The 24,591-nt window shown below is 37.7% G+C and overlaps 1 protein-coding gene across 3 annotated transcripts in view; it reads left to right on the forward strand.

Moving 5' to 3' along the window:
- The window catches only part of Znf81 (zinc finger protein 81), a 116,488-nt gene that overhangs the window by 72,417 nt on the left and 19,480 nt on the right, over positions 1–24,591 (forward strand). For all 3 annotated transcript variants that reach the window (XM_010606408.2, XM_010606407.3, XM_010606409.2), the window contains exon 3: positions 18,076–18,202. In XM_010606408.2, the coding sequence (XP_010604710.1) occupies positions 18,076–18,202 (127 nt within the window). The remainder of the gene's footprint in view (positions 1–18,075; positions 18,203–24,591) is intronic.

The raw sequence follows: 24,591 nt of genomic DNA on the forward strand, positions 1-24,591 counted from the left end.
AAAAAAAAAAAAAAAAAAAAGAAGGGAGAGGGTTGACAGATACAACAGTTAAATTTAAGGCCCTTGTCAACAGTTTGGGGGAGATGTACCAGATTTCACTTTGAGAGGAAGGCTTCTGGTGGGTTTCAAAAGATAAGATCATAAATATCTCTCCCTCCTGTTGCTTCTGAGGTTTCCTTTGTAGACACCGGGTTATTACTCTCTGTATTCATACATTCTTACTGTGGCTCACTGTAGGTAGCTATAAGTTCATCTTTCTTCCAACTGCCCCATATGAATTCAGACCTTCCATCTGAATGAGTGAGATGCAAGAGGAACAAGGCATTTTTGTAGGTTTACAGAGTTCTGGTGTGTGTACTTTGGCCCATGCCAGTCACTCTAGAACAGTGGTGGTAAAACTGTGGCATGTGTGCTGCAGCTGGTTGGTGGTTATCATTGAAAGCTCTAAAAGTTTTGCCATTACTGCTCTAGAAGGATATAGCAAGCAGTGTACTGACCTAAATGGTAATTACTGATGGTGTAGGACAATATCATTGCAATCGGAGGATCCAAGTGGCCAACCATTATCAAATTTAAGTCCCTTACATTTCCTTCTGGCTGGGCTGCCACCAAGAGGGTTATCAACCAGTGTAGTGTGAGGTTCCTATTAGAGCAAAGAAAGGCTATACCCAGGAATGTTTAAGACAGAATCTCAGATTTTAAAAATATGTCAATATGACCCTCATCGCCCTTTGTTCTGATCCTTATCAAGGAAGTAATTGAATGAAAATCTCTTTCTGAAGTCAGCCATGTTCACTGACCAGCCTGCCTACAATCTGTGAATGAGGAAGAGGGAGGAAGGGAGGTTTGGAAAGCCCTGAGTCAATTTTTAAAACGTTTGTAGTTCTGGGGCTCAAACCCAAGGCCTCATGTATACCAGGCAAGAACTCAATAGCTGAGTTATCCCTCAGTTTTGTTTTTGTTTTTGTTTTTTGTTTTTGGTACCAGGGATAGAACTCAGGACCTTGCACTGCTTGCGAGGTGGGTGGAGGAACCACTGAGCTAAATCTCTGGCTTATCTCTCAGTTTTTGAGGAGGCCATTCCAACACTTAACAATATCAGATGCCAGTGAATGGTGGGGAATAGGAAGTCAATTGGATACCCTGACTATTGTTGCATGGCTTTTGTAATAAAAAGTGTACTGTGTTCAGGCTGCAAATAGTCCAGAAAACTGAAAACAACCACAATTGTGTCACTGGAGTTAGCTGAACAATTTGAAAAGGCAACACTTATCATGAAATGTTAACAGAGAGATAATATCATTGATAACTCTGAGAGGAGGTTTGAGATGTGATGTAGTTAATTTTCAAGGAGCAAATGGGGCCACGCTTCATGTAATGTGCCCTTTCTTATCACAATGGGTTATCTTATAGGAGTCACAATTTGGTGTGCAGTGGTTTCAAAACAGTCCTGTAGTTTGTGCCCAGTCCATGACGATGGATGGATGCAATGTTCATTGCTGTGTGGATCCATGCACTAATGGCAGTAGCTGGGCAGTGAAGTCTCTATTAGCAGCTTGATTCTAGTGAGTTTCATCAGAGAGTAGGTCTTTACCATAGGCATCTACTTTGGTGACTCGGACCATTCAATTAGTAGCTCTGACCACAGTCTCAGTCTTTTGTCTTTTCAAGTGGGAGAACAAACAGCTAGGTCATTAGTAGTAGCTCATGAGTCAATAAATAGCAAAGGCAATATTGGGCAGAGTTAGGAAAATGGTCTTGAGTTCTGTCTGCTGCTGTGTAGAGTGCCCACATCCACTTTCAGTTCTGCTGAAGTTGAATAGCCACACAGCCAATTGAAATCATCAGATTTTAGCTTAGCCAAACCATTAGTTGATGAGATCCAGGCAATTAGGGAACTTCTGTGACTCAAGGGCCCCATTAATCCTAGCATTCGGGTACTAGTTAGCATGCTAGGAAATAAAATTTCCCCCAAATGAGTAGTTGTTCCATTTTCATGTAAAGCAAAGGTGCTGTTGGGCCCAGGACAGCTTGAATATACTATTTTCTTTTGACAAATGAGACTTGTTGGGTTCTTATCTTGTTAGTCATTGAATCTGAAGCAATAACCAAAAACTGGTATTGTCAGGCTGGAGAGAGACAAGGCCTCTATGGGTTAGGTGTTCAGTTTCAACAAGGGCTCAGAAGTAGCTCTTCTTCCTGATGGGTGTGGCTGGTAGCAATATAAGGATGACAAATACAAAATCCTAGGAGGCTCCTCCGGGCCAAGTCTAATCTCAAGGGCCTTATTTGTTAGAAGTCCCATTGGGCAGAATCATCATTCATCAAAACTTGTAGCTTAAAAGGTCATTTAGACTTTGGGGGCCCCTGAGGTGGAAAGCAGAGGAAGTGCTACAGCTTTAAGGATGGCATGTTACTGTCCTTCAGGTTTGAGCCCCGTTCAAAGGACACTGATTTGTGGTTTAGCCCATATAAAGGATCAGGTAGCATTCCAAGGGAGGTATGCACTGCCTCCTATACTCCTGGAGTCCAGTATGCTTTCTTTGGGGGATTGCTTTTGTGTGAGGTTCAAATAAGTTTTTCCTTGATGACAATAGGAATACAATGTTGATAATTCATCTAGAAGTTCCAGACACTTTACTTGGTGAACAGGCCCCTGAATTTTGTCAGGATTTACCAGCCAGCTGTGATAGCAAAGGCACATAATGCCACAGTCAGAGCCATTGTGGATGTCACTTCTGACTTGGCAATTGCTATGGTTTGAATATGGTTTGTCCCCATCAAAATTCATGTTAATACTTAATTCCTAAATGTAGCAGTGTTGGGAGGTGGGGCCTCATGGGAAGTGTTTGGGTCACAGGGGTGGGGCCCTCATGAATTAATATTGTTTTAAAAGAATGAGTTCTTACTTTTCCTTCACTGGATTAGTTACTGCCAGAGCCAGTTGTTATAAAGTAAGATTACCTATTTTTAAAAAAGCTTTTATTTTTATTTTATTAGTATGTGTTTCTAATTCATGCAGTTTACAATCATCTTGGGGAATGGATACATGTATATTTTACAGCTTGTTTCTTTAAAAAAAAAAAACCTACCCCTTCCCTTTCCCTCCGCCCTCCTCCTCTGGTTCCCCGCCCCGTTTTTTGTACTTGTTGATGTTGTCTTAGCTCATATTATGACATATGGTGTTTACATTAATTGGGGTTACTAGGGTCCTGTATATGGCACATCTTTATTCCTCTTATTTTCCCTCACCTCCTCCTCACCCCTTCCCCCTATTCCTTTGGACCACTTTCCCATTGCAAATTGCAAGAGATCCATCCCCTTGTCCCTTTTTATCCATCCTTTTTCATTTTCTTTGTACTTTCCTCACTCAGATGAGAGATGATACTATATGTATTTAAGCTTGTGTGTCTGGTTTCTTTCTCTTAACATGGTATTTTCCAGGTGTATCCATTTTCCTACAAATGTCTCAAATGTGTCATTCTTTGTAGTTGAGTAATATTCCATTATATCTAGATACCACATTTTCTTTATTCAGTCATCTGTTGACGGGTATAGAGGCTGCTTCCAGGATTTAGCTATTACAAATTATGCTGTTATAAATACTGATATGCATGTGTCACTGTAGTATGATGTCCTAAGCTCTTTGAGGAAGATAACTAGAAGGCAGATGGCTGGGTCATATGGAATTTCTAATTTCAGTTCTTTGAGAAATCTCCACACTGATTTCCATAATGCTTGTACTAGTTTACATTCCCACCAACAGTGGAGGAGGGTTCCTTTTCACCACAGCCACACCAGCATTTATTATTTGATTTTCTAATGATTACCATTCTTTCCGAAATAAAATGAAATCTTGGTGTTGTTTTTATTTGCATTTCTCTAATGGTCAGAGGTGTTGAAATTTTTTCTATGTATTGTTGACCATTTGTATTTCTTTCTCTGTGAATTATCTGTTCATTTCTCTTGCCTATTTCTTGACTGGGTCTTTTTTTTTCTCATTGAGTTTATTGGTACATTTTAGGTATACAGTACAGTTACATTCATCATTGGGATCTTGCACCTTTACATGACAGGTCTTGGTTCTCATTTTTTCCCCATACCCCTGCCCTCCCTTCACCCCCCCTTCCCTATTTACAAGTACTTTATTTCCATTTTTTCATTTTCTAATTTTTTTCTTTTCCCTTATTTCCTTTCCCCTATCCTTCCCACTTCCCCTTAACCTTTAGCCCTTTTCTTCCTATTGACTGGGTCTTTAATTTTAGGTGATTTAATTTTTTTGAGTTCTTTATATAATCTAGATAATAGTCCTCTGTCTGAGGAATAGCTGGCAAAATTTTTTTCCCATTCTGTAGGTTGTATCTTCACTCTACTGTTTGATTCTTTTGCTATACAGAAGCGTTTTAGCCTGATATAATCTCATTTGTTGATTCTCCATACTATTTCTTGTGAAACAGGTTCTGTTTAGAAAATCCTTTCCTATACCTATGTCTCCAAGTATTTTACCTGTTTTATCTTCCAAAACATTTAGTGTTTCTGTTTTAATGTTTAGATCTTTAATTTATTTAAATTTTAATTTAGTGTATGGTGACAGATAAGAGTACAGTTTCATTCTCCTGCAAACAGATAAACAGTTTTCCCAACACCACTTGCTGTATAGGCAATCTTTCCTCTAACCTATGCTTTTGGCTCCTTTGTCAAAGATCAAATAGTTGAATATATCTTGGGAAGTTTCTGTATCCTCTCTGTTTTTGTTCCAATATCATGCTATTTTTATCACTGTTGCTTTGTAGTATAGATTGAAGTCAGGTATTGCTATGCCACCTGCTTTGCTTTTATTGCCCCAAATTAATTTTGCTATTCTATGTCTCATTTGGTTCCATAGGAACTTTAGGATTTTTTCTTTCATTCTTTAAATTATGCTGTTGGTATTTTGATTGGGACTGCATTGAATCTGTATAACAGTTTTGGGAGTAAGGCTATTTTGATAATATTGGTTCTACCTATCCAGGAGCGGGGACATCTTTCCACTTTTTTTTTTTTTTTTTTTTTTTGGTACGGGGGATCGAACTCAGGTCCTTGTGCTTGTGAGGCAGGCAGCAGCACCACTGAGCTAAATCCCTAGCCCTATCTTTCCATTTTCTAATGTTCTCTTCACTCTCCTTCTTCAGAGTATTGTAGTTTTCTTTGTAGAGGTCTTTCACTTCCTTGGTTAATTCCTAGGTCGTTCCTTGGTGTACACAAATGCTAATGATTTTTGTGTGTTGATCTTGGGTCCTGCTACTTTGATACAATTGGTTATTCTAGACTTTTTTGGTGGAGTTCTTTGGGCCTTCTACGTAGAGTATCATGTCAGTTGCAAATACAGTGGACCCTCTAGTTATGACTGGCCTGACATATGAACAATTTAGGTTAATTAGGTTAATGGAAGATTCATCTGCCTCTTGTTATCTGTAGCATGTACCCAGGTGAACATCCAGATCTCAGTTGTATTGACTTAGTTACTTACATCCAGCCCTCTGAACTGATTCATAAGTTAAGAGACCATTGTAACGATAATTTGAGTTCTTCCTTTCCTATATGTGCCCCTTTTATTTCTTTCTCTTGCCTAACTGCTCTGGCTCATATTTCAAGCACTATGTTGACTAACAGAGGTGATAGTAGATATCCTTTCTTTTTTCTGATCTTAGGGGGATCTTCCCCATTTAATAGGATGTGGGCTGTTGGTTTGTCATAAGTAGCCTTTACTGTATTTAGGTATGGTCCTTCTGTATCTGTTTACTTCAGGGTTTTTATCATGAAGGGATGTTGGATTTTGTTGAAAGCCTTACCTGTATCTATTTATATGATCATGTGGTTTTTTACCTTGCTCCTGTTTATGTGATGTGTTACATTTACAGACTTATATATGTTGAACTACCTTGCATGTCTGGGATGAAACCTACTTGGTTATGATGTATGATCTTTTTGATAATGTGCTACACTCTATTTGCTAATTTCTTGTTGAGGATTTTTGCATCTACATTCATTAAGGAGGTTGTTCTATAGTTTTCTTTTTCAGTTGGGTCTTTTGGGATCAGGGTGATACTGGCTTCCATAGATGAGTTTGGGAGCACTCCATCCTTTTCAATTTCTTTGAACAGCTTGAGCAGTAGTGGTGATATAACATCGTTAAAGGTTTTGTAGAATTCAGCAGTGAATCTACCAGGTCCTGGACTTTTTGTTTAGTGGGTAGATTCTTACTCTGTCAATTTTATGCTTGTTATTGGGTTGATAAGCATACTTAAGTCTTCTTGGGTTAGCTTTGGTAGTTTGTATATATCTGGGAAACTGTCCATTTCTTCAAAATTTGCTAATTTGTTGGAATATAATTTTCCAAAGTAGTTACTATCTTCTGGATTTGGACATTGTTGTGAACTCAACTTTTTCATTTCTAATTGCATTAATGTGAATGTTTTCTCTCATTTTCTTGGTGAGTCTGGCAAAGGGCTTATGTATTTGTTTTTTCAAAGAACCAGCTCTTTGATTCATTGATTTTTTAAAAAAATAGTTTGTTTTAGTCTCATTTTCATTCATTTCCACTCTCATCTTTGTAATTGCCCTCCTTAATTTCAGTTTGGGGCTGATTTGTTGTTGTTTCTCAAGTATCTTAAGATTTCTCATAAGGTTATTTATTTGGGCCTGCTCTGTTTTCCTAATGTGGGCATTGATTGTGATGAATTTTCCTTGTAGAACTGTTTTCATAGTGTCCCATAGGTTTTTATGAGTACTGTCATTGTTATTAACTTCCAAAAATTTTTAAGTTTCTTCTTTGATTTCTTCTTTGATTATTTAGGAGTATATTAATTTTCCAGGAGCTTTTACCTTTTCTGAAATTTCTTCTGTTGTTGATTTCTATTTTCATTGTACAGTGGTCTGATACTATGCATGGAGTGATTTCAGTTCTTTTATATTTGTTGAAGTAGGCTTTGTGGACTAGTATGTGATCTATTTGGAAAAAGTACCATGTGTTACTGAAAAGAATGTACACTCTTTTGTAGAGAGATGGAATTCTCTGTATATATCCATTAAATCCATATGTTCAAGGATGTGGTTCAGCTTTTTTTTTTTTTTTTTTTTTTTTTGGTACCGGGGATCAAACTTGGGTCCCTGCACTTGCAAGGCAGACAGCAGAACCACTGTGCTAACTCCCTGGCCCTGAAATTTCTTCATTGGGTTTTCATTTAATTGATCTGTTTCTTTGTGAAAATGGAGTGTTCAAATCCCTCATGTTAGTGTTTATTTGATCTTTTAATTTCAGCAGTTTTTGTTTATGAAGATGGGTGCTCCAGTATTTGGTGAATATATGTTTATCAGTGTATCTCTTCTTGTTGGATTGTTCCCTTAACTAGTGTATAGTGACCTTCTTTGTCTCTTCTAATCAGTTTTAACTTGAAGTTTACTATACCTAGTATTAGAATTGCTACCTTTGCTTGTTTGGGGAGTCCTAGTGCATGAAATGTTGTTTTCCATCCTTTAATTTTTAGTCTATGAATATCTTTTTGGATTAGATGAGTTTCTTAAATGCAGCAGATTGTGGGATTCTATTTTTTGATCCGGTCTGCCAATCTGTTCCTTTTAATTGGAGAGTTGAGTCCATTAACATTGAGAAATATTACTGAGATGTGTTGGTTATTTACTATAATTTACTTCTTCATTTGGTGTATTGTTTTTTTTTTCCTGATGATTTTTGTTGCTGTTTATCCATTGACCTCACTGCTTTCCCTTGTGTTTTTAGCTGTGTCAGATTTGTTGTTTCTGTTAAGACTATTCTTGAGTATCTTCCCTAGAGCTAGTTTAGCATGCATCTATCTTCTGATATAGTCTTTTTCATTGAAATACTTTATTTTTTCTATCTCTTTTGAAGGGTAGCTTTGCTGGGTAAGTTAATCTGAGTTGGAAGTTATTTGCTCTTAGGGCTTGAACAGTCGTACTTCACTCTACACATTTCTGGCCTTGAAGATTTGTACAGAGAAGTCTGCTGTGATGCTGATTGGTTTACCTTTATATGTGATGTTTTTGTTTTTCTCCGACTGCCTTTAAATTATATTTTTAGTGATATCTGAGTTTAATAAATTATATCTGAATTTAGTGATCATATACTTTGGTAAACTCCTTTCATCATAATTATTTGGTATTCTGTAAATGTTGCTTGCTTATATTTTAAACTTTATTTAGGTAATTTTTCCATTCATCTGTGCTATCTCCTAGTTTTTCTTTAACTCTGATTAGCCTTAGATTGGTCTTCTTGTTATCTACTAGCTGCTGGATAGTCTTCTCTTGTTCTCTTATTTTCTTTTTGGCTTTGTTGAGCTCTTTATCATAGTTCACTATTTTGTCCTCAATATCAGACACTGTGTTCACATTGGTCATGTTTCCAAGAGATGAAATATATACAGATTTTTTAAAATTTTTGGATACTTCTGTGTGACATCTTTCATGGATTCCATATCCTTATTGAATCTGTCATTCAGATTTTTAACTGTTTTGGTAAGGTCATCTAGTTTTTTACCTATTTCCCGGAAATTCATCATGGGCATGTTGAGTGCAATTGCTGTGAGCTTTTGGTTCATTTTCTCTTTAAACTCATCTATTTTCATTATCCCTCCAAAGAACTTTTCATAGCTTTCTGCTACCTGGTATTTGTTTTCTTCTCCCTTGGTGACCCCTTGATCTGCCTTGGGAGGATGGTAGGGGTTCCTTGTTTCCTCGTTATCTTACTTGTGTCTGTGTATATATATATTCTTTTAAAAATTATATATAGTCCCTTCCCCCCCTTGTGGCTTATATGGAGATTTTTAGTGGGATGTTGGCTCCCCTTAAATAATTTTAGTCTTTGTATGTCTAGTACTAGTATTTACTCCTGTTATTTACTTTGAGTGATTTCAACTCTGTCCCTATAATTTGCTGAATTGCTTCTGTTTCTGACAGCATGCACACATTCAATCCTACATTTCTTTATGATAGTTCTTGCATTTAAACTCCCCCCTTGTCTATTCTCTATGCACCCTATGACAACTTATTATTTGTGGTTGCTCTGCTGTGAGGTAGTTGAGATGGGGTGGGGAAAATGGAAAGTGGCTGGATTAGTAGTGTTAGGCACTAAGTGGGAAGTTTGAAGGGGAGAATAGAGGTAGATGAGAAGAAAAGATTGATATGGGGTCTGATTTTATAATGGAGTTGATTTTAAACTCAACTTTTAGTTGAGTTGAAGTTTTAATATTGAGAGTTTTCAGAGGTATTTTATAGGGGCAGGGTTGAGCTATGGGAGAAAGAGGGGTTACTTTGTGGTTGAGGAAAGCTATGTGGTTATCAGAACTTGCTGATAGGGAGGATGGTAAGCTAGGTGTCCTATGGAAGAGCTAAAAGCTTAGGATGGCAAGGATTGAGGAATTGTATTAGTGAAGAAAGGGGTGGCTGTGAGGGAACTAAATATGGTGAATTTAAAATCTTGGGGGGAGGAGTTTACATTTTTGGAAAAGAATAAAGAAATATGTTAATAATATTGTCTTGGGGGTTTGAGGTGAAGAAACTAGATAAAGAGCTGAAATGAGGGAGAGAATCTAGACACCTATTAAATCAGAGCTGATGAAAGAACAAATATGCAAGAGTAACAACCTAATAAACACAGGAAACCATAAAAGAAGATAACATAATCCCACACTACTAAATAAATCAAGAAACATACAAAAATTTAAACCAATAAGATGTCTGATGGGGACACATTTAATATTGCAATGTGACATAGCATATGTGATTCTCAGTAGCCTCTTTGCCAGAGTCTGAGTGCTCCTACCCCAATAACTCCTCTGATTCCTCCACTGAAATCCTGAAGCTAATTCAGACTCAGGATCTCTTTCTGCCAGGCTGCAAGCATTCTTGCAGAGTCTGATCCAGTCAGGTACTCTTGCTGTACCTCTCCCTGGGTGTGATGGTAGATTTGGCAGACAAATTCACCGGCACTAAATCATTTGCTGATGAGCCTGGGATATAGCTCAGTGGCACAATTTAGGCATGGCAGGAATGAGGCCCTGAGTTTGATCCCTGGTACCCAAAAAATAAAAAATGAATAAATTGTCCACTGAGTCAGGACTATTCCTATGCAATAATTCAACGGCAGTAGTGGCAGGCTGTCTTAGTTATATTTTTCTTGTTGCTGAAACAAAATACCCAACACCCAAATTTTAAGGGGAAAAGGTTTATTTGGCTTACAGTTTATAGAGGTGTCAGTCCATAATCAGCTGGCTCCAAGGCAGGGTGGATGGCAGAGAGGCATCACAGAGGAGAATTTTTAGAGTTTATAGAGGTGTCAGTCCATAATCAGCTGGCTCCAAGGCAGGGTGGATGGCAGAGAGGCATCACAGAGGAGAAACAATAATACAAGGTAGCAAAAACAACAAGGACCTTAACAGCATCTTCCTGCCCCTTTTGTCTTATTCAGGCTACTTAGGGCAGGTAGCCCTCATGCCCTGAATCCTAGTGCCCTCGGGTCTAGCCCCATGATGAATCAATGTCCATAATCAGCTGGCTCCAAGGCAGGGTGGATGGCAGAGAGGCATCACAGAGGAGAAACAATAATACAAGGTAGCAAAAACAACAAGGACCTTAACAGCATCTTCCTGCCCCTTTTGTCTTATTCAGGCTACTTAGGGCAGGTAGCCCTCATGCCCTGAATCCTAGTGCCCTCGGGTCTAGCCCCATGATGAATCAATCACACACTCTAGATTCAGCCACCTCCAAAATAGCCTATGACCACACAAGGCTTTGGTGGACATCTAGACACAAAATATAACACAGGCTAAAGTGTTGCAGTGGTATCTATCCATGCTAGTTAAGAAATAACATACCATCTGCACAGCCTCTGGTGGGGGCTGTTTCAGTGATGGAAAGTGGAAAGGCAAGCAGGTGTGTGTGGAAGAGAAAAAGCATGAGGAGTCACCTTGCTTTATAATAACCTGTTCTCGTGGTAACTAATCCAGTCCTGTAAGAGGGAAAACTCACTCACTCCCCCAAGATGTCATTAGTCTATCATGCAGGGTCTGCCCCCATGACTCAAACACCTTCCACCAGGCCCAACTCTCCAACATTTCCACATTAAGCAATTAAGCCTTGACATGAGTGTTGGTGCAGATAAATCATGTCCAGTTCATACCAGTCATTGTCTATTACATTATTATGGTATACTCTTTGAAGGTGTTGTAGTTACTTTCTCGTTGCTGGAACAAAATACCTGACACTCACAAGTTAGAGTTATTTCAGCTCAAATTTATAAGGGTTTCAGTCCATAGTTGACTGGCTCCAAGGCAGGGCAGCATGGCAAAGGAGAAAGAGTTTATGGCAAGGCAGACTGGAAGCAGCAAGCAGCACTGGCAAGCCTTTCTTTCTGTTCCTTTATAGTCCATCCAGGTGACATGCCTATTGATTGGTGCCATCCACACCCTAGGTAGGCCTTCCCATTACCCACACCCAGAACAAAGCTAAACCAATCAATGGACTGGTCCAATCATCACACCTTTAATCCATCTTCACACACTCTTAATCCCAGTATTGTACACCTTAGATCCAGCCATCTCTGAAAAGCCCCATCTATGGGCACATGAGGCTTTAGGGGGACATCCAGATGTAAGCCACAGCAGAAGGGTACAGATTGAACTTCTAGTATTTGCCATGCTTGGCTCTGATTATTTCAAAGCTTCAGGAAAACCCCAATCTATGGACCATCACTTGTACTATCAAGTCAGTAGTAGTAATAGGCCTGAAAATCTCCATGAATAATAGGCCTCAATCTTTATCCCTACTGGGACTGGATAATACTTGAATCCTTAATTAATTCAGTAACATTAAACCTATTTTTTGCAGTCTTTATCTGTAAATGAAAGATTTGTCTATTAATTAGGTGGTTTTTAAAAACATCATTCTTCAGTCTCTTCTGATGTAATCACAATCCAATACCTGTATGCCCCTTAAATATGAACAGTCATGTAATTCTGAACTAGTGATGGTGTCTTAGCTACCTAACACCCAAAGTTAAAAAGGAAAAGGTTTATTTAGCTCACAGTTTGGAGAGGTTTCAGTCTATAATCAGTTGGCTCCAAGGCAGGTTGGCACATGGCAGAAGGGCAATAGTTCATTGCTGCTGAAGACAGCAAAAGCAACAAGAGACCTTAACATCGTCTTCCTGCCCCTTTTATCTTTTTCAGACTACTTAGGGCGGGTAGCACTCACACCCTTAACCTTAGTGCCCTCAGGCCTAGCATTGCCCCATGAACATCACACACTCCAAATTTATCCACCTCTGAAATAGCCCCACCTCATTTGTATAAGGCTTTGGGGGACACCTAAACACAAGAGATAATAGATGGTACCTTAGAACTAGTTTATAGGTAGTTGCTTCTGAACTATACAAGTAAGTACCTCTGACACCTTTGTAGTGACTTTTTGTTCCATCATTAAATTATTCCCATTCCAAAATTTTCTCCATTTTCATTCTAATTGAGTTCCCATTGCACGATGCCATTCCATCTACTTTTTATTTGTAGTCTCTGTTTTGTGATTGTCTCAAAGCTCTAATGTGTAGTAGTCAAAGTCTCAAAATCAGTAGAGTTAGGTATACCTGTGCCTGTACCTATTCCTGTTAGGATTGTATTGTGGTGCTTTCTTTTGCTCTTGTATAGCCTCGAACAGACCCCTTAACAAATTCCAAATTGGGAAGATTCAAGAGACACTTATCTGTTTGTGAAGACTGATATCAACCTCAGATAGTTTAAGAGAAACACCCAATAATCCTGGAGGCTATTAAAATAGGTTCAAGGTGTTGCCATGTTCTAAACTAGTGATGATGAACCTTTTAGAGTTTTCAGTGATATGAGTAATCCACTGTGGCACATGTGCCATAGGTTTGCCCCACTGTGGTGGAACTCTCCCTCCCCCCCCCCCTCTCCCCCTCCCCCCCTCCCTTTCTCTCTCTCTCTCTCTCTCTCTCTCTCTCTCTCTCTCTCATCTGTCTCTCATTTCCATTAGTTTGTATGTAATTTATAATCACTACATTTACACAGTAGTTGTCAGTAGTTTTATTAAAGCAAAACATCACCATAGTAAAGGAGAGAGGACAAATTGCTAGTAGGCTTTGTCCTATAGTTATGTATTTTTATTGTATTTTAGTTAACAGATTCCTTTCTTTTCTAAGGATCATTCTAACCAAACCAATTAACAAAACTTTTTTTTTTTGTACTGGGAAACAAACTCGGGTCCTTGCACTTGTGAGGCTGGTGGAAGCACCACTGAGCTAAATCCCCAGCCCAACAAAACATTTTTATATGAAATTTAATACTTGACTTAAGTGGATGCTTATTAGTTATTTCAGTATTTTAAAAACATTACCAACAAAGGTGGTTGTACCATTACTATGCCAGTAATTGGATTGTTGGACTTAAAAGCGCAGATCATGTCTATTCTGGGAATACAGTATAATATGGGATTCATAGAGTGTTTTAGTTATTTTTCTCATAACAGACAAAATACCCAATACTCTCAACTAAAATGAGATGTTTATTATTTTTTTCTTTTTAAAGTTTTATTAGAGAATCCTGAAAGTAAAATTGAAGTACATTTCTTTTTTTAAACTTTTTTTTTTCTGGTACTGGGGATTAAACTCGGGTCCTTGAGCTTGCAAGGCAGGCCACCGAACCGCTGAGCTAAATCCCCAGCTCCTTTAACATTTATTAGTACATGTTTATAGTACTCAATGATTACATTTACTGTAGGAAATTGATACACGTATATAACATATTTCAATTCTAATTTGCCCCCTTCCCTCCACTCCTCTTTTATTTTTCCAGCATCAGATTCATTTATTTAAGAGTGGTTTATTTTGGCTCACATTTTAGTCCATAGTCAGCTGGCTCCAAGGCAAGACCAGCAAGGCAGAGGGGCATGGCAGAGAGGAAGTGGAGAATCAAGGGAGGAGCTGGGAAGGGAGATGTACTCTTCTGGTCATACCCACATTGACCCACCTCTTTTGACCAGACCTTCCCTCCTAATAGCAAGTTAGCTATACTGTCCCCATAATCCAATTGTTGTGGAAGGGATTTGCAAGTGACACATAGAGAGGCAGCAGAATGGAAGTAAAATAGCATTTTATTTTGCCAGCAAAGGTCGATCCAGGCACTGCTTATGTGCATTCAACCCTCGTTGATGAGTAAATTTGTTGTTTTACTTCCATTCTGCTGCCTCTCTGTGTGTCACTTGCAAATTCCTTCTGCGGCACAGTCACTTTTTCAAAGCCCCACCTATGAAGCCACGAGGATTTGGGGGGACATCTAGATATAAACCATCATGTTGGGAATATGTAATTTTGGAAGCCATGATTGAAAGTATGAGAGAAAAAACCCCAAAATAATAAATAACAGATTTGTTTTTTAGTAAAATGTGTTTTCTTAAGAAATTGAAATCCCCCTACTATGAACAGGACAGTAAGGCAGTCTGTGAGAATAGTAATAAGTTTGCCAGCATACCCTTTCCAGTTGAGTCCCAGAATCAGTATCAGTTACACTAGAAAATTTTAGGTTCAGGTCTTTTTGGGTAGTCCAGGCTTCCTGAGGTGCTGGCCTCACAGGAAAGCATGAATTCAGCTACATTTTTTGCTTACTTTGATAGAATGAGTGAACAGCAATACATGGAGAGGTCCCTCCCAACTGGATGACAGCCTGTCATTCACTGAGCACACATGCATGTAGATGAAGTGTCCTGGTTGATAGAGGTGGCAGACTTCTTCCAGCAGGTCCTTCCAGATCCTCGGCTTTTATATCTCAGGGTTTCTAGAGAAGACAAAAACCCCTTTAAATAACTATGACTATGATCATGAGAGGATTCACTTAATTATAAGTAAGTTAGATCTCAGTCCCAAATCATAGGCCTGCCAAACGTAAGTTCAAAGGTAGTGACAGTATGCTCTCTAGCAGGTGTTGCTCTAATTTTAACAAGGTTAATGGTCAATTTGTAGATCATTATAACCAATAGGATCACAGAATCTCGGCCAGTGAGTCTTTGTAGGGTTTGCTTCATTCGTTCCACCTGTCTAGAGCACTGAGGCTAATAGGGCATGTGATAGTTTGTAGAATTATGCATGTTTGCCTAATTCCTGACCAATAGTGAAAATAAACTGACTTCCTCTGTATGATTCAATCTTCTCTGATATACTAAAAATAGAAATTATATTTATGAAGAAAACTTTTACCACTGCCTGAGCATTGTTAAATAGAGGGTGCTTCAGACCATTCTAATATACACACCATAACTAGACACAAAATCCTTACCTTCTTCAGGCATTGATACTTGAAATCCAGCTACTAACTGGCTCCTGGTACAGTTGGTTAGAGAAAACAACCAGTGCTTACTTTGGAAGTGGTCTAAAGATTTTTGCTGACAAATAGGAAATATATTTTTTTGTTTGTTTTTTGAGGCAGGTTCTTCCTATGTAGTTCAGGCTGGCCCTAAACTCACTATGTAGCCCAGGCTGGCCTCGAACTGTAGGTGATTCTCCTGCCTTAGCCTCCCAAGGACACTATTCGTTTTTTTTAAGTTTTTTTCTTCTTTTCTCTTCAGATTGGATTATTTATGTTGGTCTACCCTAAGTACATTAACTTTTTTTTGTTATAACTATTCTTCTGTTAAGCCTATCCAGTGAGTTTTTTTGTTTCAGATTATAGCAGTCAGTGCTGGTTATTTTTTTACTTTTTGTTTCTGAGTTGAGCTATCCTATTTATTCATTCATTATATGCATATTTTTCTTTATGTGCTTGGACATAATTACAAGGCAATTGGTTTAAAGGTATTTTCTGCCATTTCTGGCATTTCGATCAGCTCAGATGAGTGTGTTACTGTTTTCTATTGGACCTCATTTTTTTCTCTCCCCGCTTTTATGTCTCTATATTGAGTTATTTTGGTTTATATCATAGTTGCTATGAAACATATAGTAGTGATGTTGGATTCTGCTTAATTCTGAATATTGCTAATTTTCTTGTTTTGAATACTTAATTTAGAGTCAAATTAGAAACATTCTTCATTGTGGTATGCAGTGGCTCAAATTTTACTTCATTTAAGTGGCTGAGCAGAGATCTGGGCAAAGTTTGTTCACAGAATTTAGGCACCCTTTCCCCTGCATGTCTCCCTAGATTCTCCCTTAGTTTTCCCACTGTAGTGATGACTGTAACACATGCCCTTGATTTTCTCAAGTCCATAAGACTCGTGGTTTTTTATTGGAACTGTAGTTACCCTGGGTGGCACTGACTGGGCCTTTTCACAGGCTATGGTGCCATCCCTGCTTGTCAGTGTCGACTTCCCTTCAGTAGATACCTGGTTTTGATTGTTCTTCAGTATCTTCAGATATTTTTTAAGGTAGTGGGGGTGGAATCCAGGGGTGCTGTACCACTGAGCTACATGCCTAGCCCTTGAAAAGACTTTTTTAGCTTTGAATTTAGACAGTTTCATTAATTTGCCAAGGCTGGTCTTGAACTTGTGATTCTTCTCCCTCAACCTCCTGAGTAGATAGGATTACAGGCATGTGCCACTGTGCCCAGCTCTTCAAAAGGTTGCTTTTTATATTTTGTTAAGTTTATAACTTTTATCTATGTGAGGATTGGTCTGATAAAAACATTGTAATCGTACTGAAAATATTTTGTTGTTGTTTTGAGACAGGGTCTCACTATGTAGTTCAGGGCGGACTCAGACTCACTATGTAGCCCAGGCTTGCCTCACACTCATGGCAATCCTCCTGCCTCAGGTTCCTGAGTGCTCAGATTTCAGGCATGTGCCACCCTGCTATTGGTTTCTGGATGGCTCATTCAAATCCCAAACCATCTGCTTTCTGTGTGTCTCCACACTGCCTTCCCTCTGTGTGTGTGTTTCTAAATAGCACTCGCTGCTATTTTTTGTTAATTTATATATGTTTTGAAGTATGATTCAAGGCTTGTTTTTTCTCCAATATTTATATCCAGTTATTCCAGCATAATTTGTTGAAAAGACTTTCCTTTCCCCCATAAAATCGCAATGGCACCTTTGTCAAAAAACAATTGTCCATATAGATGTGGGTTTCTGGACTCAGTTCTCTTTCAGTTATATATTTGTTTACCCTTACATCAAAATCATATTGTCAGAATTACTGTAGCTTTATAGTAAGTCTTATCATTGGGTAATATAAATCTTTCATACTTTTTCTTGCTTTGGCTATTCTAGGTTCTTTACAGAGTCATATAAACTTTAATAGCTCATCAATTTTTACCAAAATAGAAAAATTGTTGATTGAATAAGCAGAAAGACAAATCAGTAAGATGATAGAGAATTTGAACAACATTCAACCAACTTGATTTATATATTATAGAGCCCTATGGCCATTGAAGGTAAATATGCATATTTTTTTGAGACAGGGTCTTGCTATGAACTCACTGTGTAGTCCAGCCTGGTGATTTTCATGACAATTCTCCTGCATCAGCCTCCCAAATGCTGGTACTACAGATGTGTGCCACTATGTCCAGCCTATACATTCTTTTTTTAGGGAAGTATGGAACAATCTCCTAGATAGATTATTTGTTGAAATCATACAGAGTATATTTTCTGACCAAAATGGAATTACATTAGAGGTGTACAATAAAAAGACATCAAGAGAAAATGGTCATATTTTTGAAGTATAAATAAAAGCAACAGTAGTAGGAGCTATGTCAAATTTAAAAAATGGGGGTGGGTGATATACCAGCTTCCTTTAAAAGTTGTACAATACAAATTTCCTATAAAAATGTGTAACAAAATAGATGCAAGGTCAAATCCTTTAAAATTATTTTTTAAATTAAAGATTAAATTTCATGTATAATGAATATCAGAAATTTATGATTAGATATTTATCTTCTGTACTATATTGCATATGTGTGCTTAATAGCTATATCATATAGTGTATTGTGATGAAAAATAATTAGACAACTTCCTATTATCTCCCCATCCCCTAGTGCTGACCATGCTGCCTTGAACAGGATTGTGTTGTTACAGGTACTAGTGTCGTTTGAGGATGTGACTGTGGACTTCAGTAGAGAGGAGTGGCAGCAACTGAACTCTACTCAAAGATGCCTGTACCATGATGTAATGCTGGAGAACTACAGCCACCTGCTCTCACTGGGTAAGCACAGCCATCCCATGAAGCTGTGAGGAGCTTGTTGTGTTTAAATTATGTCCTGCAGATAAAAATACACCAAAGCCCTAACTCTCACTATCACAGACCATTACCACAGAATGTGACCTTATTTGGAAATAGAAGATAGAAGTAATCAGGCTACACCGAGGCCAGTACAGCTGATATCCTTATAAAAGGGGAAATCTGGACACAGAAACACACGCAGAGGGAGGGCAATGTGGAGACACACAGAAAGCAGATGGTTTGGGATTTGAATGAGCCATCCAGAAGCTAAGCAACATGTGAAGCCACCAGAAGATTTGAAGGAGGCATAGAGCGAGTTCTTCCCTAACACCTTCAAAGAGAGCACAGTCAACCTAACACCTTGATTTGAGGCTTCTGGTATTCACAATCGTGAGATGATAAATTTCTGTTGATTTCAGGCCCTTCCCAAACGTTAGTACTTTATTACATCAGCCCTAGAAAACTAATACTTATTTTTTATACATGGAAATGGGATACTGCTATGACAATCACCTAAAAATGGGAAAGTGGCTTTGGAATTGGGTAATGGGTAGAGGCTGGGAAAGTTTTGAGGTGCACAAGGCTGAGGGGAGAGGGAAAGAAAGGAGGGTAAAGAAAAAATGAGAAAAGAAAGATAAAATGGAAACAAAGCTCTTGTAAATAAGGGGAAGTTGGGTTGAAGGGAGGGGAAGGGAATGGGAAACAAAAAGAATCAAACTATATCATACCCAGGTACAAATTCAATATGATGTGATCATTACATATATCTGAATTGCACCAATAAACTTAATAATTTTTTTAAAAGCCTAGATTTTTTAAGTTCAAAAAAATTTTTATTGGGCTGGGGATTTAGCTCAGTGGTTCTGCCACCTGCCTCGCAAGTGCAAGGTCCCAAGTTCGATCCCCAGTACCAAAAAAAAATTATTAGGACATGTATACAGTATATGCAGTTTGCAGTCATCTTGGGGAGTGGGTACATGTATGTTTTATAGCTTGTTTCTTTTTTTTAATCCCCTTCCCCTCCCACCTCCTCCTCTGGTTCCTCATCCCCTTTTTCATCCTTGTCCATGTTGTCTTAGCTCATGTTATGGCATGTAGTGATTTCATTAATTACTAGGGCTCTGTACTTGGCACATATTTATTCCTCTTATTTCCCCTCCCCTTCTCCTCACCCCTTCCCCCTATTCCTTTGGACCACTTCTGCATTGTAAGAGATCCGTCCCCTTGTCCCTTTCTTCTTTTCTTTGTTTGTACTTTGCCTCACTCAAATGAGAGATGGTACTATGTAATATTTTGCTTGTGTGTGTGGTTTCTTTGACTCAACATATTTTACAGATGCATCCATTTTCCTACAAATGTCTCAAATGTGTCATTCTTTATAGCTGAGTAGTATTCCATTATATAGATACCACATTTTCTTTTTTTGTTTGTTTTAATTAATTTTATTGGTACATTTTAGGTACACAGTATAACGATATTCATCATTGGCAATTTGTACCTTTATGTAGTCTATCTTGGTTCTTATTTTTCCCCATTCCCATGACCTTCCTTCAATCCCTCCAACCCTCTCTATTTACAAAGACTTTGTTTCCATTTTTTCTTTTTTTATATTAATTACATTCCCTTCTTTCCTTTCCCCTACCCTTCCCACTTCCCCTTCCCCCTTGCCCCTTTTCTTCCTATTTTACATTATCTATTATACCTTTTAGTCCTTATTTACACTTTTAGTTTCTCACACCAGAGAAACAATTAGGTATTTACACATGTGTGTCCTATTTATTTCACTTAGGAGTATCACCTCAATATGCATCCATTTAGCTATAAATGTCTCTAATTTCTCACTCTTTATGGCTGAGTAGTACTCCATTTTGTAAAAATAATTTTTTTCTTTATCCACTCTCTAGTTGATGGGCAATTGGACTGTTTCCAGGTTTTAGCTATTACAAACTGTCACTATAAACATGGGTGCACATGTGTCACTGTGGTATTATTCTTTTAACTCTTTTGGGAAGATACCCAGCAGGGGAATAGCTGGTCAAATGGGACTTCCAAACCTAGTTCTTTGAGGTATCTCCACACTGATTTCCACAGTGGTTGCAGCATTCTACACTCTCACTGACATTGGAGCAGGGTTCCTTTTTCCCCACAGCCCCATCAGCATTTCTTACTGGTTGATTTCTCGATAGCAGCCATTCTTTCTGGGGTGAGGTAGAATCTCAGCATTGTTTTCATTTGCATCTCTTGAATGACCAGTGATACTGAATATTTTTTTCATATGTTTATTTGCTATTTCTATTTCTTTGTCTGAGAATTACTGCATTTCAGATGCCCATTTATTGATTGGGTCTTTAAATTTGGGAGGTATGATTTGTTTAAGTTCTTTATATGTTCTAGATAGTAGACCTCTGTGTGAGGAACTGACAGTAAAAATTTTTTCCCATATTGTGGGTTGTCTCTTCACACTGTTGGTGGTTTCTCTTGTTCTTTTTAATAAGAAGAGATTCCACTTTTTGATTGTTTGCACTAGTTCATGGGCAACTGAGGTTTTCTTCATAAAATCTTTTCCTACACCATTGTCTTCAAAAGTTCTACCTAGCCAGGCATGTGGTGCACACCTGTAATCCCAGCACTCAGGAGGCTGAGGCAGGATGATCACTGTGAGTTCGAGACCATCCTGGGCTACATAATTCCTGGTCAGTCTTAACTACATAGTGATACCCTGTGTCAAAACAAACAAACAAACAAAACAAAACAAAAAAACTTCTACTTAACCTCTCTTCCAGCCAGTTTAGTGTTTCTGTTTTAATATTTAGATCTTTATTCCATTTCAATTTTAGTTTAGTGCATGATGAGAGATGTAGGTCTAGTTATAATGTTTGGCAAGTTCAAATTAGTTTTTCAAGCGCTATTTATTAAAGAGGCTATCTTTCCTCCATTGAGGGTGTTTGGCTTCTTTGTTGAAGACAAGGTGGCTGAGTGTGTCTGGACTTATTTCTGTGTCATCTAATCTGTTCCACTGGTCCTCAGATCTGCTTCTTTGCCAGTACTGTGTTGTTTTTATTACAGTAGCTTTGTAGTATAGTTTCAAATTGGGGATTGTGATACCCCCTACCTTGTCTTTATTGCCTATAATTGCTTTTGCTATCTAGGTCTCTTCTTGTTCCAAATGAATTTTTGAATTGTTTTCTTAAGGTCCATGAAGTATGCTGCTAGAATTTCAATTGGGATTGCATTGAATCTATGTAGCAGTTTTGGAAGTGTGGCCATTTCCACTTTGTTGGTTCTTCCAACCCAGGAGCAAGGGATGTCTTTCTATTTTCTGATATCCTCTTTGATCTCTTTTCTCAGAGTGCTATAATTTTCAGAGTAGAGTTCTGTGATTTCTTTCATTAGGTTGATTCCTAGGTATTTCAATTTTTTCGATGCTATTGTAAAAGGAATTGTTTGCCCCATTTCTCTCTCAGTGAGTCTGTTGTTCATGTACAGGAAAGCGATTGATTTTGGGGTGTTGACCTTGTATCCAGCTACTTTACTGAATTTGATTATTAAGTCTAGAAGACTTTTGGTGAAGTTCTTGGGGTCTGCTATATAGAGTATCATGTTGTCTATAAATAATGACTGTTTGACTTCTTCATTTCCTATCTTTATTCCTTTTATTTTGTTGTCTTGTTTAATTGCTTTGGCTAATGTTTCCAAAACTATATGGAACAGGAGTGGCGATAGTGGACATCTTTGTCTTATTCCTGATTTTAGCATGAAGGATTTCATTTTTTGACAATTTAGTATGATATTGGCTATTAGTTTTTTATAGATGGCTTTTATCAACTTGAGGTAGAGACTATCTGTTTTAATTTTTTTCTAGAGTTTTTATCATGAATGCATGTTGAATTTGTCAAATTCCATTTCTGCCTCTATTGAGATGATCATATGGTTTTTATCCTTGGCTATATTAATATAGTGTATTACATTTATTGACTGGCATATGTTGAACCATCCCTACATCCCTGGGGTGAATCCCTGGGATGAATGTATAATCTTCTTGATGATCTGCATTCTATTTTCCAGTATCTTATTAAGGATTTTTGCATCTGTGTTCATTAGTGAGATTGGCCTGTAGTTCTCTTTTTCAGTTGGGTCTTTCTCTGCTTTGGGGATCAAGGTAATGCTTGCTTCCAGGAATGAATTTGGGAGTATTACTTCCCTTTCAGTTTCATTGAAGAGTTTAAACAGTAGTGGCAATAAATGTCTTGTAGAGAATTCAGCAGTGAAGCCATCAGAGTTCGGGCTTTTCTTAGTTGATAAATTTTTAATTATGTTTTCAGTTTCATTGATTGATATTGGGTTGTTTAGAATTTTCAGGTCTTCTTTGTTCAACTTTGATAATTCATACATATCTAGGAATCTGTCCATTTCTTCTGTGTTTTCCATCTTGTTGGTATATAGGTTCTTGAAGTAGATATTGATGATCCTCGGATTTCTGCTGGGTCCATTGTAATTTCACCCTTTTCATTCCTAAATGCATGGATTTGGGCCTTTTCTTTCCTTTTTTTATAAGGTTGGATAAGGATTTGTGAATTTTGTTTATTCTTTTGAATAACCAACTCTTTGTTTCATTGATTTTTTTGTATCATTCTCTTAGTCTCCGTTGCATTGATTTCTGCTCTGATCTTTATAATTTCCTCCCTTGTATGAGCTTTGGGTTTGTCTTGCACTTTTTTTTCTAAAAGCTTGAGATTCAGCATTAGGTTGTTTAATTGAGTTCACTCTGTTTTTCTAATATGAGTACTTACTGCTATGGATTTCCCTCTTAAGATTGCTTTCATTGTGTCCCATAGATTCCAGTATGTTGTATTGACATTGTCATTTAATTATAGAAACTGTCTAATTTTTTCTTTAATTTCCTCTGTGTCCCATTGGTTGTTCAGAAGTGTGTTGTTCAATTTCCATGTGTTAATGAAATTCGTGTGGTTTCTTTTGCTGCTGATCTTCAATTTCATTGCACTATGGTCTGTTAATATATAGGGGATAACTTCAATTCCTTTGCACTTACTTAAACATATTCTATGAGCAAGTATGTGGTCTATTTTGGAGAACGACCTGTGTTCAGCTGAAAATAATGTGCATTCTAATTTTTAGGGGTAGAACACTCTCTAAACATCTGTTATTCTGTTTAAGAGTTTAATTGAGTTCTAGCATTTAGTTGTTTATTTTTTGTTTAGTTGATCTATTTGTGACAGTGAGGTATTGAGGTCCCCAACTACTATTGTATTAGTGTTTATTTGATTTTTCATGTCTGTTAGTATTTGTTTCATATAGTTGGGTGCACTAGTGTTTGGAGTAGATATATTTAAGACTGTCATCTTTTCTTCTTGGATTGATTCCTTTACAAAGTTATAGTGTCCTTCTCTGTCTCTCTTAATCAGTGTTGGTTTGAAATCCATTTGATCTGCAAAGAGAATAGCCACTCTTGCTTTTCTGGGGAGTTCCTGTCACATGGAGTATTGTTTTCCATACTCTGATTTTCAGTCTATGAAAATCTTTTGGAATTAATTATTTCTTGTATGCAGCATATTGTTGGATCTTGCTTCTTGACCCATTCTGCCACTTTTATTTGCTTTAATTGGTGAATTGAGACCATTAACATTGATGGTAATAACTGATATACATTAACTTATCCTTGTCCTGACTTTTTCTTTTTGTTGGATTCTCCCTCTTTGCATTCAATTTCTTGTCGTGCCTAATGGATTCATTCTGCAGGGCTTCCTTGGGTTGTGATCCTCATTGTATTTTCCTAGGATATTGTTTAAAAATGTTTTGGAGTGCTGGTTTGGTATTCATAAAGTTCTTCAGGTGCTCTTTGTCATGAAAGTATCTTATTTCTCCATCAATTTTTAAAGACACTTTTGCAGGGTATATCAGTCTGGGTTGGAGGTTGTTTTCTCTAAGGGCTTGAAATACTTCACTTCAGGGTCTTCTTGACTTGAGGGTTTGTGTTGAGAAGGCTGCTATGATTCTGATGGGGTTTCCTTTGTATATGATTTCTTTCTTTTCTCTAACTGCTTGTAGAATTTTATTCTTTTGTTTGGTTTCTGGAATCTTTTTTTTTTCTCAGTGAGTTTATTGGTACAATATAGTTACATTCATCATTGGGATCTTGCACCTTTACATGACAGGTCTTGGTTCTCATTTTTTCCCTTTATCCCTGCCTAGAATCTTAACTATTACGTGTTGAGTTTTTTTTATCATGGCTAGTTGGAGTCCTATATGCCTCACTTATATGTATGTCAAATTCTTTTCCCCTGCTTGGGAAGTTTTCTACCATTACTTCTCTGAACTTTTTTTTATGTTGTCTGTACTCTCTCCTATTTCTT

Source organism: Fukomys damarensis, unplaced genomic scaffold, assembly GCF_012274545.1.
Source record: "Fukomys damarensis isolate Sample0158 unplaced genomic scaffold, DMR_v1.0_HiC HiC_scaffold_39, whole genome shotgun sequence".
NCBI classification, from domain to species: domain Eukaryota; kingdom Metazoa; phylum Chordata; class Mammalia; order Rodentia; family Bathyergidae; genus Fukomys; species Fukomys damarensis.